This window comes from Lepisosteus oculatus, chromosome 4, assembly GCF_040954835.1.
Source record: "Lepisosteus oculatus isolate fLepOcu1 chromosome 4, fLepOcu1.hap2, whole genome shotgun sequence".
Classification (NCBI taxonomy): domain Eukaryota; kingdom Metazoa; phylum Chordata; class Actinopteri; order Semionotiformes; family Lepisosteidae; genus Lepisosteus; species Lepisosteus oculatus.
The window spans coordinates 18904799-18922286 of NC_090699.1; the positions used below are offsets into that span (position 1 = coordinate 18904799).

At 38.9% G+C, this 17488-nt stretch overlaps 1 protein-coding gene across 10 annotated transcripts in view; it reads right to left on the reverse strand.

The window, feature by feature from the left end:
* Positions 1-17488, reverse strand: part of zmiz1a (zinc finger, MIZ-type containing 1a) — a 156140-nt gene that overhangs the window by 38867 nt on the left and 99785 nt on the right. For 9 of the 10 annotated variants that reach the window (XM_015346328.2, XM_015346330.2, XM_015346333.2 and 6 more), the window contains 2 exons: positions 17036-17149; positions 12453-12558 (listed from right to left, as the gene is read on the reverse strand). In XM_015346328.2, the coding sequence (XP_015201814.1) occupies positions 12453-12558; positions 17036-17149 (220 nt within the window). Of the gene's footprint in view, positions 1-3266; positions 3401-12452; positions 12559-17035; positions 17150-17488 lie in introns of those variants that run through there. The other variant, XM_015346335.2, reaches the window with a different exon arrangement.

Here is a 17488-nt window from a genome sequence, read left to right on the forward strand (position 1 = left end):
GACGTTTTATATTGATTCACGTTGGAATATTCTTGCCACGCAAGTTAATCAACAGGTTTCTGAGTACTTTAGAAAAGGTGATAACTATCTTGCCATAATGCAAAATGCAGCTTTATCAAAATCTTTTCACAGATCAGAAACATTACATTTAGAGAGCTTCGAACATCACTTTTGCGATCTTAGTGTACAGCATACATGCAGTAACCAGGGAATGGGGAAATACTCTGAAAGGCCTGTTACATGGGGCATGTACACACCTTTCAGCAACTGGACTCCAGAGGCCCCTGATATGAAAGCAAGTCCCTGATGTACATATACAACCTTTTTACTTCTGCTGTTCAGCTGGGATCCCTAAAGCCTTCTCAGAGTAAAAACCAAGCTGACATTCTGCAAGTTCAAAACATTCGATTTGTGCAAGCATTTCTTTTCAGGCCAAGCAGGAAATGATATTCTATGATTTTTCTTCTTGAGTGAGAACTCCACTGCCTAAGTGCTGTTGCAGACTTCCCCAGGAGTTCTTTAGTTACAGATAAATGTTCTGGCAGAGCACTTACACGGCTGTGGTAAAAAATAACCTGAGAAAATAACGACACCTCCAAGATCTTACTGAGAAGCTGCCTTTGCAAAAGATTTCGATTTTTCTGTTCACTTCTCACTTTCGTCTTCCAGCCAATGTGGGGAAGCACATCAAAGAATGATACATATTCAAAAGTGTCAAATTTAAACCACTTTACGTTCAAATTTTGCATTGAGAATATTGTGTTCAACTGTGGTCATCATACGGCCATCATATTATTAAAAAAAATATTGCAACTCTGAAATCAGTCCAAAGAAGAGGAACCCGGTGCATTTGCAGGCTTAAGGGAATGCCCCTCACTGACAAGGTAAAAAAGTTAATTTTTTCACTAAAGAAACGAAAGGACCCAAAACCTCAAAAGAACTGGTAAAATCAATCCACTCAACACCTTCAGAATCAACACTAAACACAAATAAGAGGGTACAAGTAAAGTGCACTTGAAACTGAAAACAGGAGGTTTTCACACAAAGTGTTGCGAGAGTGTTGAACGAGTGACGCAGCCATGTGTTCCAAAGCTAATAAAATGTTTTCTTTCACGAAACGGTGGGATGAGTTTCTCAGATTAACTGGCAACCAAAGAGTACAGATGTGCCTAAAGGCCCCGTCTTGTTTGTACCGAAGACTTGTCTTGGAGAGTCACAAAAAGCTTTAAAATTGATTTTGGAAAGGGCTTGGAAATCTTCAGTTCATCTAATATCAGTGCACAGTTAAAACGTAATTCCCTTTTGCTAGAGAAAACACTGAGGGTATCCGGTTTACATGACAAACAGAAAGAGGCTCTAGTAATATTATGTCTGACTGACAGAGAGCGTGTTTTCCTGACTGCTCGCTGTGGTTGATGCCACTTCCTCTCTCACAATACTCTAAATAAAACCTCGGTCTCCATTTTAAAAACCACAGCTGCGTCTAAAACCAATGACCAAATCTTCAACAAGTGAAAGGACACAGTTGCGCTCACTGTGCCGTTTTTCAAAACTGGTCACTTACGCCTTTCTATATATATTTCTCTAAGAAACAATCCCGTACTTGATACAGTCCCCCCAGAAATACAAATGGAGATAAGAATGACAAAGTGAACAAGGGGTTAAAAGAACTGAAAGTTGCTTAAAAAATACAAAAGTGCTTGATTCTGCTGGCAGGTACACTATAATTAGGTAAGAATATCAGCACTACTGGAGATTAAAGAAGCCAATAGAGTAGCATTACTGTACTACAAAGAGAAACTAACAATTTTAAAGTGGCTGAGAGTGTGAAAAGACTGTAGGCCAGTATCAAAAAGGGAGGCAGCCCGCTACTGTGGGAACAGCAAGTTAACGGCCTTCAAGTGTTAGTGAGGTGTTTTTCAAACAAATCTTTGAAGTAACAACGAAGGAGGGGTCAGTCTGGCTGCTGCTGTTCACATCATCAAAACCTCCAGTCTCTGACCGCGGCGGATGTGATCCAATACACATATGTATAGCTAATTTTGGACACCACAATCCAGTACGACAAATGCCTCATTAAAAAAAAAGAATTAATATTCCAAAACAGGTCCCTCACTGACAATGGGCTTATATTTCTGTGAATATTAAACATTGTATATGAACTTCAGAAACATTTGGTTTACGAAGACAACAGACAGGTGAGGATCCACAGTGGTTCATGTCTTAGCCAGTAAAGGCATTTATTCAGAGTGCACTGCGGGGGCGAGTCTGGGCTGCTGCAGACTGGAGGCCGGCAGGAATGTTGTAGGGGTACCTGTGGCTTGCTGGGCACTCATGAGCCCACACTGTGGAAGGAAGTGTGACTCAGAGCAGTGTGTGAGCCAGGCCTTCATCCCAGCTGAGCTGCCATGAGTGTGGGAGAAGTAAGCTCAGCTGAGTCACAATAGCAGATTCTGTTTGCTTTTATTTAAAAAGTCAGTTCCAGATTAAAATAAAAGTGAAAGATCCATTTACTATTTCACTAGATTAACAAAATGTGATCTTTTAAAGAGCAACATCAACAATTCGTTTTGCCATTTATAACGTATTCAGTTTACTCATTTCTTTTAATGTATGCATACATATCCATACTGCTCTGAATAGTCCGATACAAAAGTTGATTTGCACGAATTGGTACATAATGGTTTTTAATGCTTATTTCAATTTCAGTTTTATTTGTATAGTGCTTTTTACAATGGACATTGGCACAAAGCAGCTTTACAGATTTCTGGGCCTAAACCCAAAGGCAGCAAGGCAAAGGCGACAGTGGCAAGGAAAATCTCCCTGGGCTAAAAGTAGGAAGAAACCTTGAGAGGAACCAAGGCTCGAAAGGGGGAGCTTATCCTCCCCTGGCCAGCACTGTGTTAAATTAGAATTCAGACATATGAGAGTCGTCTATATTGTACTGCTAAACTGTTCACTGTTTAAAATAACCATCATTTTGTCTAAATCATTATATTTCGTATTATATTTTCACAGATGTTTCCCTTAGAAAACATAAATGTATACAGTAGTATATAACCTAAAGTAATTTTGTCAATAAACAGAAGTCCATGACATAGAAAAACACCCGCTGTCAAAATAACAGTGTCAGCGCTATCGAGAAATTAGAAAATCTTTTTTCTAAAAAAAAAGAAAAACAAAACAATGACAGGAGAGAAAGTTGTAAACAGCTTGTCAGGCTGTGCTTAGCCAAAACAAATGTGGAAGTCTGGAGGAAATCCTACCTTGCGTTGCCTGTGTATGCGTCCTCCTGTCAGTGCCTATAGACGGTGTACATGACATGTGAATTACAGCCCACATTGGAAGTTATCTGTCATGGTTGACACAGACAATTTGCTTGCTTTTACACTGGGAGACACAGGACTGTAGAAATGAACTGTTTGCTGATTTACAGGCTGCCAACAGCATTCCTATGCAAAGTAAGTTCATTCTTTACATTCCTGCAGGAGGTGAGGCTTGTCACTCCTCAGCTTGCACTTTGCCAACTCCCCCTGCAGTCGAAGATCACTTTTAATCCAAATGACATTCACAAATGTGGACCACGACAACGAAATTTAAACCTAATGCAGGACAACTTAATTTAAAAAATGTAAAAAACCTACGATGAAAGACAGACTGTACAAATTGTACAGTTATTGAGAGTGCTTCCTCATTTATTCCTAAATCAAGATATTAACCTGCTGGCACTAGACCTAAAGAACAGCCAGTTTTAAACCTGCTCCTACAGGTTTATTTGTCATGCACTAGTTTATCACAGAGGATCTACAAGGTGTAAAATCAAAAGCATTTTTTACCAAACTACATAATCTGAAAGCTTTTAATTAATACCTACTGTAGTATACCCATTCCTTGATTGACAAATAAAATTTGAGAACATCATTGCTTGTATATGATTATTAGCGTATTTACCATAATACAGTCGTTAAGATAAACAGATCAGATAAATGTATAACAATTGTAAGAACGCAGAGGCACTGAAGAACTGTGTTGTGGGAGGTCACGCTATTAGTACGGTGTCTCCCGACTACGGCTATAAAGGAAGGCTTTATAAAGGATCAGGAATGAAAATGCACACTTCATTATAGAGAAAATTCATAAAACTGATAATCGGAAACAGAGGGATAGGTCTATTGGTATTGCAATTAAAGAAGATGCTCTTTTAGATCAGACCCCAGGATCACAAACATGAAACGGAAAAATTAAGGGACTGGGTGTCATCTTGTCTGAGAGACTTTAAAACAGCTGAGGATGAACCCACCTGGGCACTGCAACACCTGTCACTGGACCCGCATGGGTCTCAGAGCAGCTCTTGCATGTAATCCAGAACTCCTGTTCTACATTTTATACAGGGTTTTAGAAATGTCTGACAAGGAACATTATATATATATAATATTATAACATTAACCTTATATACATTTTCTTCAGAATCTTACTAATTACAAACTACAGCATATAATGCATGAACACACATATTTCAGCATTTGTTCTTTCAGGTGTTGACAGTCGCAAGCCTTGCTGATACTCACCTTCGAGAGAGGAACCGTACATTTAACAATGACGTGCAGAGACGCAAAAGAATCATAACCAGTGGGACGCAGCTAGTGAGCTCAAGAGGTTTATAACACTACAGAGGTTTTTTTTTTAAATCAATACTCCCGTCTTCCTCATTTCATTAACAATTCCACCTGACAGTTTGCTTGCCTGCTCACTTCAAATCTCCAGAATCACTATTTTACTATTGTGCAAGTATCCCAATAAATAATGTAGCATTCTGCTCTAAGCAAAATGTATATATTACTATATACTTTTAATAACATAGAAAGTTGTAGCAACAGCTGCTCATTGAAACATACACTCAAACAATTAAATTGGTAGTGACATTTCTATGCATATTTTAAGTAGGTTGGACTCCTTTCACATTATTGTCCTGATTCTAACTCTGAAAACATCTAATTTTGCTGTTATCATAAACAATAACGCAAGACCTGTACCTGTGTGGTGAGCTTGGAACTTGAAATCTTTGTGAGCTGATGTACAGCATGCGCAGTGAGGACAGCTAATCAAGACACAGGCGTTTCAGATATGAAATATCAGTATGGTGGGTGGGAAGCTGGTGTGCTGCGCAGTTCTGTTTTCTTCTTTCCTTTGTCTCCCTGTGGCTTGGAGGTTTATTAACGCCAATGTGCCGACAAGGATGTTGTCACAGCTGTCAATGGGCTGGCTGCAAGATCAGCAGTCTTCCTTATCACTGACAATTAGTCACTAGTAATTGGCCACTGTGCTGGGTCAGAAGACAAGAATGAAATGAAAGACTTCAGATGGCTCTGACCGAGGATTTGCGGCACTAAAAGAAACCATACTTGTCCTTTCTAACAAGAAAAATGAAAATGGAACGGCATTCACATTCACTTAAAAGGCAACAAACCTTTCACAACCCTATAAACATACATGATTTTGCAGCTTCTGGAAGATTTGAGTTGAGTGTTCTTTTGTTATGCAGTCTTGACTAAGCCTCTGAGTGAAACAAAGCATCATTAAAATTCTTGTAGTAACTAGCTTTTGAGTTTCATGCTATGACTGGTCTGAAACCAAGCAACTCTATTTCAGCTTAGACACACCTCCAAACTGTCAAAATATCTAAAGTCAGTAAGACGAGACTGTCTAACAGCTATCACTGTTCTCTCTGGAAATCATTTCAGTAATTGGTGGAAAGGGTTTTTTTTAATGCAAATTTCTGTGCAGCAAGACCTGTACATACAGCAGCTGACAAAAAGGTACAAGATGGACTTCAAAACCGGAAATCTGCCACATGACTGGAAAACAATTCATTCCATTCAAATTATAATGTTCTAACAGAGAAACAGGTTAAGATGTTAGAAAATGAAATCAGTATTAAACCTGCAAGACAAACACCAAGAACATACTCGTGTCAATTTGGCCTGATCTATGCCACATAGCTTGTTTTAGTTAAGACAATTCAAATGCTCTGTTCACATTTTGTTTGGATTAAACCATTGCCCCCACAAAGAATAAAGAGAACTTCATGCTTTGTCCAGAACCTAAGCTTAGCTTGGGTACAATTTAAACACTGAAATTCTCAAGCAAATAAATCAGTGTGTTAACACGTTTGGCACTTTTAGTGAAAACTAATTAGATATTATGACACACCAAATTCCTTTTTCCAATTTCTGTATTATAACCAAAAAGATACAAAGAGAGGCAAAAAAAAGTTTAGCCCTGTGGTGCGCATTACTGTTCTCCTAAATTGCCTTCTCTTCTTTTCCCTGAAACTTAGACATTCCTTGCGCCTATTCAAGCAAGAGCTATTCAGAATGTGCCATTCTGAACGGCACGGGGAGAAACGTGATTAGGCGCTTTGCTAAATCAACTGTGTTATATTTTGCTGGCCAAGGTGTGTGCAGTCATTTCCAACGAGACTTTACTCAAACTCTATTTGTCAAAACCCTGGTCAGGATAGAGGCTGAGTAATTTTAATCGGAATAGCAGGTTGAAGAGCAGCTGAGATGGCGATGCTGTGTTTGACCCTGCGCAGTAGATGGATAGCCCCAGTAATCACAGATTAATAGATCAGGCTAATCCTTTTCACAGGAAGGTCACAGACAGCTACTTCCCTCCCTGTGCCCAACCCCCCCGCCCCCCCACCATCCCTGCAATGGCCATTTTCCCACATCCCTCCCCCAGCAGAGTTACCCTGTGTGCTAGCAAATGTGTAGGGCTCATCCATTTTTTTTTGTTTGTTTTAGGGGGAGTGAAACACCCATCTCACTCTCACACAGGGAAAAAAAAAAGTTGTTTCTTCAAGATATAGTCAACTCATTTGTTCATTCAAACTTTGTGTCTGAATTTCCTTTTTCTCCACGTGCAAGGGGTCAGAATCAGCAGTTCATGTTTTCAAAAGAATGTCTGAAAAGAATGCTGGCCTTTCTTGCCCAGAAAAACAGGGGAAAAGGATGCACGCCTCTTCCTTAATGCCACATAGAAAATATGACACAGTCCTATTCCAGGCCACAGAACGAGCCACAGCAGTGTTGAGTCATTAAAGCTTGGTCAGGCTAGCTCTGACCCAGTTTGTGTCCCTGTTTTTATCAGTGTTAGTTTTTCATCATCTTTTCAATGTGTCAGTTGAAGCTTTCAAAGGCCAAAACCTCATTTTAAAGCAAGTTACTGCTCGTGCTCGCTACCGTGAATAACACCTTGTTTATGCTGACAGTGACCTACTATTGTCGCTGTCTTTGGCAGGTGAGGAAAACAGCACGTGTTCATTAGCACTCAATCACCAGTGGGCGGCTGTGCATTTTCTGTAAAACCAGATCAAGAGAAACTGCAGAGGTATCTGCTTTCATCACATTAAGAACACTGATGTAAAACAATTGCAAGTTTTACAAAACAATGTTCCTCTACCATCTATCAAATGATGCTGAGCGGGGAATGGAAACAGAAAATTAACAAAACCTTGGTCTTATAAGCAAACAATACGTTTATTATTCACCTTATACATCTTATTTGGCTTGACAGGCCAGCAGCACTATATTGTGGAATTGATTCAGTTAATAAAAATGAATTCTGAGTGTGACACTAGAATCAATACGAAGAGTTCTTGCTCATCTTCAGAACTTTCTTCTGAACGGAATTTGGGAGCAGCGGAGAACTGGTTTACCCAACAGCAGGGTTTTGACACTGAAATGTTTGCAAAATGGGATTTCTGAAAAAAATAACAGGAAATTCCAGTTTCATGGAAAACAAAAAACTTCAAGAACCATGAACTGGAGCACATCCAAAATAAAGCTTTGTCTTCTTATTTTGCCTCCTAAATCTTAATTAAAATTGCTCTTTTTAATTGCATATACCATTCTAATCTGCACTTTATGTGGCTTGTGTTTAAAACCCCAACAAAACTCTGAATTTAAAAAGATTAGAAAATATTTTTCTTTGGGATAAACATGAAGCACTCTATGTACTCTAATCCAAGCAAATCCACTTACATAATGGGCTCCTTCCTTAGCAAAATGCAAAATTTTAAACCATGGCAGTGTCTTCATGTTTTGAGTCACAGCTCTTCCTCTAACCAGAGGGCTAAAGACCATAAACATGACAGAAAGCTCATGCTTGCTAAATTCATTTCACATTGCAAACCTCAGCCGCTTACTGTTAGCAATTATGTCCTGAAACAGCCCAATAGCACAGACAAGTGCTCATATTGTGGACAGGCCCATGACATTCAGCAGCAATCACGACATTCACAGTCACAGCTTTGTCAGGACCAGTGTGTCAATGAGCGTGTAATATTGCTTTTAGACGGTGTGCAGCTGGGTGAAGAAAAGGTATTTAAGTTAGTGTTTAATAATGAGTCAAATGTAACACTGGCTTACCAAACATGTTATAGAATAATAATAATCAATAATAATTACTTTCACTTATATAGTGCCTTTCTGGACACTCCACTCAAAGCACTTTACAGGTAATAGGGACTCTACCAGTACACTCACCACACATCAGCTAACAGCGGGGAAGAGAACAGAATGATGAAGCCAGTTCACTGATGGGGATTTTTAGGAGCTCATGATTGCAAAGGCCAGTGGGAAATTTGGCCAGGACACCAAGAAACTCCCTGGAATTGTTCTCAGGACCTCAGTTATACATCTCATCTGAAGGACTGTGTCTTTTTTACAGTATAGTGTCCCCCATCACTATACTGAGGTATTAGGACCCACATAGACTGCAGGGTGACCGCACCCTCCTGGCCCCACTAACACCTCTTCCAACAGCAGCCTTAGCTTTCCCTGGAGTCTCCCATCCAGGTACTGGCCAGGCTCACCCCCGCTGAGCTTCAGTGGGCTGCCAGTTGTGAGGCACAGGGTGATACAGCTGTTGGCAGCTATGAGAAATCTCTTAAAAATGATAAATCCTGCAGAAGCAACATTCTATCTCTGTAAAGACATGGTTTCCATAAATAACAATTTAATTATAGGTTACAAATAATTCATTTATAAAGAAGACAACTGTTAGGTTTAAAGGCCATGCCACATAAAGTTTAGGCAATTATATGTGGAATTCAAATATGTTTGCCTACTACATTCAAATTAGCACCTGCATTGTATGAAGACTGCCGAGTCCCTGCATCACTCTCCTTGTGTGTGCAGGCGATCAAACAATGTTTCTGGCATTGAAAGGGTGTGTGACTGCAAGCTCTGATTTACACATTCAAATAAAAGAAGGTGAATGCAAAGTTTGGGTAAAGACGTTCTGCTTAGTTTTTCCTACTTGAATGTATCTGTTACTGTGCTTCTCCCTGCCTTGCTCACACCTTTGCTTTTACTACAGGACATTCATTGTTTTTTAGGGTTTTTTTGTCCTCTGGCTGTGTTTATGACAGATGGCTAATGGAATTCTCGCAGAACTCTAATTTAAAAGAATAAGAAACTAGGGAACCTTTTTTTACAAGACATGTGAACATTTCTAATTATTAGAATACTAGAATAATCATCACCACAATCCATGCTCCATCACCATCCTTGCCCCAACTTTTTATGACCAAGCACCCAGGACCTTGGTTTACCGTCTAATTTGAAAGACAACAACTTCTCGAGCACAGTGTTCCCAGTCACCATAATGGGGCACTAGGCTGGAAATACTGGTCCAGAGGAAAGATCACCACCTACTGGTCCACAAACACAATTTACAACAGTAAACAGCAAAAGTTATAATAGATTGGGTAAGTCATACATCTAAATGATTTGAACATCTACTGCACGTTTTACATAATGTTTTGCTGGTAAATTCCTTGGTCTCATTATTTCAAGAGCAAATATATTTCAGTTTTAAAATTACAAGCGGTAAGCTAAGTATGAAGTTTCGGAAAGAGAGAAAAGCAGAAGGAAAATGCAGCAAGAGCAAAAAAAGAAAAAAGAAGCTCCTTTTTGTGATTCAAGCCACAGTTACAAAACATCAATTCAATGAGAAAAACTCAGTTTCCAGCTTCATGACCCCCCTGATGTCCTTAACACATCATTTTCTTCTATCGTAGAAACAAATCAGGATGGACAACAGGAAAGCTAAATAAATTATTCTTGAGATAGTATGGAAATAATATTTAATTTACCCCCCCCCCCCATACTCTACCTAACTAATCTAGCAGTAAATGTATTCCAGTATAGATCTATTAGCTGGAAGGTACTGAATCTTTTCCAACAGACCCACTGTATCACAGACACTAAGTCCCTGTCTCTGATATCAGATGTCCGACCCATTGTCGCCATCCTGGCCATCATGTGATTTGCTTACTGCAGTTTCTCAGCAACGGCTGGGTGAATTTTCAATACAACCTTGCCCTGAGGCCTTGATGAGTGGTTTTTAAGAGCCATCTTTCTGACAAGGCTCTCAGTATGCTCTGCTCTGGCCGTCTCCCTGTCTGGCCCCTGAATGCCCTTGTGACAAAGGTACGAAGAATGCAGTGTGGTGGTAAACCAGGGCATGGATCACAATTGTTCATTGCAAATCCTTTAACTCTCACTCTGTGGTAATTTAAGATGCAGGAGAAGCATTTGTTTCCTTTTGGATTGCAAAGGGGTTCCTCGGAACACGATGTTTTCCGAAATGCGTACAGAGTGTCACTTGACATGAATTTAATTGGTAGTTAATCCAACATTTAGGATTATGATTTTAGGACATAAAATGGAAGCAGATTCAAGGTTTACCTGCTAACAAACTATGAACTGCCAACAGGGAGGGAAAGGTTAAAAACAAGGACAAGAAAACAATGCTGTTTCGATTTTACTGTTGTCTCCCAGGGGAATTCATGCATTTATCTCTCGCTGTCATCTTGATACCTTACAAACCCTGACTGGGCTGCAACAAATTCTCCAAAATATCCTTAATAGCTTTGCAACACTTCCAAAAACATCTTAGAAAAACAACACTTGTCACAAAACATATTCAGTTACTTTTTCTGTACTAGAATCTGAGCAAAAGTAATGATCAAACAGAGATTCCCCGTTGAGGCAACAGTCCAGGGACAACGGTGAACCACAGTTTATGGATTTGAGGGTTTCGACTGTCCCACAGTTGCCATAGTTATCAGCAGAGCTTTCAGCCATCCTTTTACCTTTACTTTATAAAAAAAGTTTCAAGCCAGAAAAAGTAATCTATCATCTTCCCACCTACTTTACATTGACAAATGTACAAGATAAAGGACATTTCAGAAGATATTTCTAACTATTTCTGGTGCACCATTCAGGCTTAAATAGATTTGTGGTAGAATAAAAACTTGCTATGGATTCTTCTCAAATGCATTATGTCATTCCTGTTGAGCCCATGTGTGAGGCATTCATCTACAATCTCAGAGTGACAAGCAAAACACCTCCAAAACCACCAATAAATACATTCTGAAAAACAAATTTGATTTCCTAGAGATCGTTTTTTTTCATAGTTCAGAGCGTAAGCAGAACAAGCAACAGCAGTGTACTTCAAAAATGACAAGCTAGCTAGATGTGTCCATTTCTCCTTCAGACTAGCCAGGCCTAAGGCAGAATTCAGCAGTTGCACATGCAGCATGCTAAGTGTTCCTGATGAACTGCTTTCCCCTAAAACATTTTCCAAAACATCTACTGGTTTTGACTTTTTCAAGTGTTAAGCATACCTTTTTTTAAGAAATAGAAAAAAACATAAAAAACCTTTTTCATGGTTTTAAAAACTATTTAAACCAAAGCTGTAATTAAAAGCATCAACGCAGAGCATTCAGTTAACAGTAAAATCAATGTATTCTCCAATCAGACCTTGTTTTGGCAGGTACCTACAAACATTCACCAATAGAAAATGCAAAACATCAACAAACTGGTTACGTTTCTTTTTTCACAGCATGGAAATCAAGACTGTACTTTCAACCAGCAACCAGTGAATCACGGTCTCCTTCTCATCGCGTAATATGACATGACTTTCATGTTCCAGTAAATTTGCCTGAAACCTTGAGAAGACTCGCTCACGAAGCACTTTACATTATCTTTCATAGGAAGGAATGAAAACTGGAGAAGCTGAAATCTTAATAAAAATTACTATGGGAAGCCAATGTAAATTAATATTCAATACATCTAATATTCTCCATGAGAACCTTGCCGCAAAATGAGAATACAACTAAATGTCCATAATTAATCAGACATAAGAGAGAAAAGCACGCCAGACAGTAGCAGGAGCATTCAGTGAGATTTGATAAGATGTATCAACTTAGTTATGTTGATTTACATCCGAGGTTACAGCAGAGATACATGTAGGTTAAAGAGCCCCATTAATCACTCTTGTAATGTGTTTGGTAAAAATTATCTCGAGTCGGAAGGAGAATTTTACTTCACACTGGATGCGGTCCGACACAGTATAACAGACAGAAGGCATGGACCTACCTGCCGATTTCGGAGTGAATTTGTCCCGGTTTGCGGCGCACACAGCCAGGAGCCGGTATCCCAGATCCAAGTCAAAGCCTTGCTGGGCAGCAACTCGACTGACGACCTGGACAAGAGCGCACAGTCAACACCTGCGGGATCCCAAGGAACCCCACACGGAGCACCTCCACCCCAGAGAGCCAGTGCTATCCTAAGAATCCCTTCTGGGCTGTGTTTATTTCATGGCTGGCCCCACAGCAGGAAGCAGCTGTGCAGAATTATTTTCAGTGCCCCTGGCTTAGTGTTAGGCCTTTCCAGTTTAAAACCTGCTCCCATGGGAAGTCTGGAAGTTAGCTTTGTAGTGCGAAACTGACTTTTGTTACTCCTAGACTATATTTTATTATTCCAGACCATGTGTCAATTAAGCTGTTTAACTGTTCTGTCCCACTGCACACTAATCAACTGCTTAACTTTGCATATTATAAAGACTTTTATATTATAAGATCTACATTAGAAAGGGCTTTCTGTGAAATTGTATGAGCAAAGGCGCTGAGGTTAGAAAAATGCCTGGGTTTTTTAAATTTCTTAAAAACACCCCAGAATGGTTTTCCGATTTATTTTAGGTATTGCAATGCCAAACATTGCTATATGATTGCATGTTTGCATAGTGTCTCTCCAAATCCTAGCTTCCTCTCACCTCCAAAGAATTGGTAGGTTAACTGATGTCTCTAAATTGCTTCTGTTTGTGTAAGGCAGTGTGTCCTGTCCAGGGTAGATTCTCCCTCTGCACCCTGTTCTTCCAGGACAGGCTCAGAGCTACTGCAGCCCTTACCAGAAATCAGCGCCTTTTATTGTAGGTTTGTTCTTTAAGCCTTTCCACTATATCTGCTTTATGTTCCAAAGTTACCGATTTTTGTCTTAGGCCTGCCACATCCCTTGACAAACTGCCCAGAAATACGCCTGCTGAAAATGAGGCATGCATAATTAGTGTGTACCTCATTTTAAAAATAAACATCCATGTTATTAAAAATGCATATACTTATCATCAGCAACAGAAACCTATCACCCTATGTATGCACTATATTTATGCAACCTATCACTCTATTTATGCCTGATTATATTTTGTGAATTTATGCCACTGAAATTGATCTTTCTTTTAATGCTCAATATATCTTTTATTTCTGGATAAGGATAATTTATATAGATTAGAGGGAGGAAGGTAAACAAAGATGTCCTATCATGTATTAATTAAAAAAATTCTGACATTAAAGACAATGCATTCTTATTGACACATTCAAAAACATTTTTTGCTTTCAGAGGGCAAAAAAGAAAAAAAGCTTTTTTTCCCCCCTAATCGTGCTGTCAGATTAAATTTCTATACAATTTTATTTTAGGCAAATAATATTTAGTAAGAAACACAACCTAAATTGTAGCCGGAGTGAGAAATACTATCTGAGAATGTTTTATTGCAGATTTGTGTTTTTGCAACTGATATGATTTCTGCTATATGAAGGGCCAAATTACAAAACTCCCACCAACTTGAATTTCTATATTGTGGGTACAAGGACAATTCTTGCAAGGTGTAAGGATAGCAGTCTATCAGACAAGCATTCATTCACTGGGTTTTAATTACATTCCTACTTGATGGCTAATACCTGCTTAATAAGCATTTTGCAGATGGTTAAAGTAAAAAAAAAAAGTATTTTATAAAGAAAAATAAATATTACATGCACACCCAAAACACTGCATTATGTTTTGAAAAATCACTTTTTGATCCTTTTCAATAAAAACAATTTAGAATATAATGAGCAGTTTGCAGATGTAATTGAGTAAACTGGCTTTAGGAGACAAGGCAAATGTTTAGTTGTAAAAAAACACAATCTCACTGAATTCAAATCAGTCTTTGTGTGAGACCAGCAGGCAGGAAAATAATTCCCATTTTACTTGTATAATCTGAGTATTTTAGATCCTGCCCCCCAGAGAGCCACTTACCTCAGAAGAACAAACATGACAAACTGACACAGACACTGCAGTTTTGATTACAGTATACGGTACATTACCTGACTAGCATACTGTAACAATGCAGTTTGTTTTGGGTGGTAAGGAAGAACCGCAACAGAAAATTTGGAAAATTAATTTTAAATGAAAAGGCACAGGAAGAAAAGAGGATAATAACTTATTAAAGAAAAAAAATATCCACAACAAATATTTCCTGGCCTAAGGCTAGCACAAAGAATAAAAAAAAATTTAGTACCTCACGCAACCACTTAACTGGCTAAAACAGTGACATAGACCAAACACTCGACTTTAGGATTTACTGTATGACACCGTGAGAAGTTGCAGCACAGGCCAGCTTACAGGATGGGCTGAGCAGTGTGCGGCTTAGGATAGCTTGGAATTTCACTGGAGGAAATAATAAGCAGAAATTACATCTAAAACATAGACTGACCTCCTGGTACAAAACACTCAGCTCTGTCAAAAAATAACTATTTGCTTTATTTCATATATAATAGTCTGGATTTATAAATCAGTACACCCATCACAGTAGGTGCTATTGTCCAAAAGTTTTAGAATATGTCTTCAGTTCATATTTCTTTCGTGTTTCTACATGATCGATTATTAATATTAAGGACTCAGAAAGGCATGTTTTGTCACACTGAAAATGGTGTCCATTACACTGGACAAAGCAATGATGACTATCCATGGCTGACTGTACCAGAATTCTCTGGTTGATGTGCTGTTTTCAGGCAGGAGGCGAGAATCTAACTCAGATTGTCAGGAGTCGTGGCTGACATAAAGTCTGTTAAAAGTGCCTTGACTCTTTTATTACTCTAAGGCAAGTGACAGTTAGGTCCATTTACCTCTTCACTGACAAAGTTCTCTACTTCCAGCACACAAATACACTGTGAACCTCTGAGATGTTTTAATTAAAATGTCTATTTCCAAGGAATTTTTGAAACATATTTTCATAGAAATACATGAAAGAATTGTTGACACAATGTACATGAAACATAACCATGTTTTGAGTGCTCATGCTAAAATAAAGTAGTTCAGGACTGCCTATTTTATTTTAAAACAAACACACATTTGACAGTTACTGAATGTTGTCAGGTTTACTGGGTAATGAGGTACTGATGCTTTTCTTATCAAAAATTCTGATGAAAAATGTCCCTTCCTTCCATGAGAATCTCAAGTTAAAAGAGCACAAGCAGGGTGCATTCCTGCTAGCCACAAATGAAAATCAACAGCCTTAGGGCAACTAGTGCCCGACATGTCCAGCTCTGTCAGCCAAACCTCTAATCTTCTGATGCCTTTAATCTTTTACATAATTCTTCATTTACTACTGGAGGGTGGCACTTTTTGGTTTCTTATTAATAAAACAACATATCAGTCAACCCTGTGCTGGAAAACGTGAGGTAATTCTAGGACACAGGACAGCAGACAGCACTCTTGAGGTGGAAACATTCAAACTGGAATTTCTGTACTCGGCAGCTACCATGAAATCTCCTCTCCAGGCCTGTAGCTTTAAAAGTTTGAAACAGAAGGATGTTGGACAAGAGAGTATAAAACCTAGCATGGTCTATATATCCTACACATAGAGCACTAAAGAAGTTGATAGATCAGGGTGGCTCAGAAAGCTAAGAAATGATCATGGCACTTTAATGTGCAGGGTTTCTGTAATCCAGAGCAGTTTTTTTCTTTAGTTACATAGACAGACCAATCAATCAGCCTGCGCTCTGCAAGCCTCTTCCTTTCTCTGCCTCCTCACACTGTGTGACTGAATCTTTGCGTATGAATGACAGATGCCAATCAGAGATACTCTTTTTAGGCTTGGAAACGTCTGAAGTCATACAGCTGTTCATTTTTTAAAGGCTTAATATATTTTATATTTTTATGGCAATCATTTAATCTAGCCCCACTGTGGGCTTAATGCAAGAGCACAGTTAAAACTGCATGGTTTTTAACCAAGGAATTAAAAGCTTTAGAGCTTTAAACTGCATTGATTACTTTGTGGTCTGAGTGACTGTGTGCTTACTGCTCACTCCCTTCGTTTTCTCTGTGTCGCTGTTAACCTCTGCCCTCGTGTGTCCTGCTGTCTTTAACAGGACCTAGCCAATAGCTTGTGGTTCTGCTGCAGCCTGTTCTTACATAAAGAGATCTTGAGAGAAACACGCCCACGTTCATCATACTGAAAAGGGCAGGGCACACTTCCTTAATCAGTGGTAAACAGCTAAAACTGGGGAATAGTCACTGGAATCCTGTTCGTGGTCTCCCGTATTATTATTATTATAAGTATTATTATTATTATTATTAATAATAATAATAATAATAATAATAACAACAACTTTATTTTATATAACAACTTTAAAAGTAGCATCTTAAAGTACCTTGCAGTAGGTGTAAAAAAATAAATGAAACCAGCTAGAAGCAAGTTTTACTTTTTAAAAAGGGACAAATTTATGTTTCCGAAACATACAGCAAAAGGGTAATTAAGGCTACAAAATTACCACTGTTGCTTTATACTTGTACATTAAGGAAAAACAAAAACAGTTCTTTACAATTCCTTAGCTGGGTTCCTTAGTTCGGAGGCGGAGCCGGCTTACCGTCAGACAGCCCATCAGGCTCTGCTCGAAGGGGCGCTGGAAGGCCCGCGGATCGCCACACCAGTCCAGGAGCTCGGTCGCCGCCGTCTGGAAATTTGCTGGATTTTGTAAGTGCTGGAAAAACACACACACATCCCCCAAAGAAGAAAAATGGGATTAAAAATTGTAGTCAGAAATTTAACGGCAAAAATGATATTTTATTGGAGAACAGAGTTGTTTACACAACAACCTGCTTCTGAAAAGCTATGGGCCACCTGTGCAAAGCGAAGGGACAGGAGCACCATTACGGGGAAATAACACAAGAGCGCACTGCTGAATTTCAAACAGCTATGTCAGAGAAATCATGTGGTTTATTACACAATTTAAAAGTAGCTTAAATTACTCTTTCAACAGCAGGTATGGCTTCTTTTACAGATAATGTTCCTTTATTTAGTGACTGGGAAACTTTTTTAT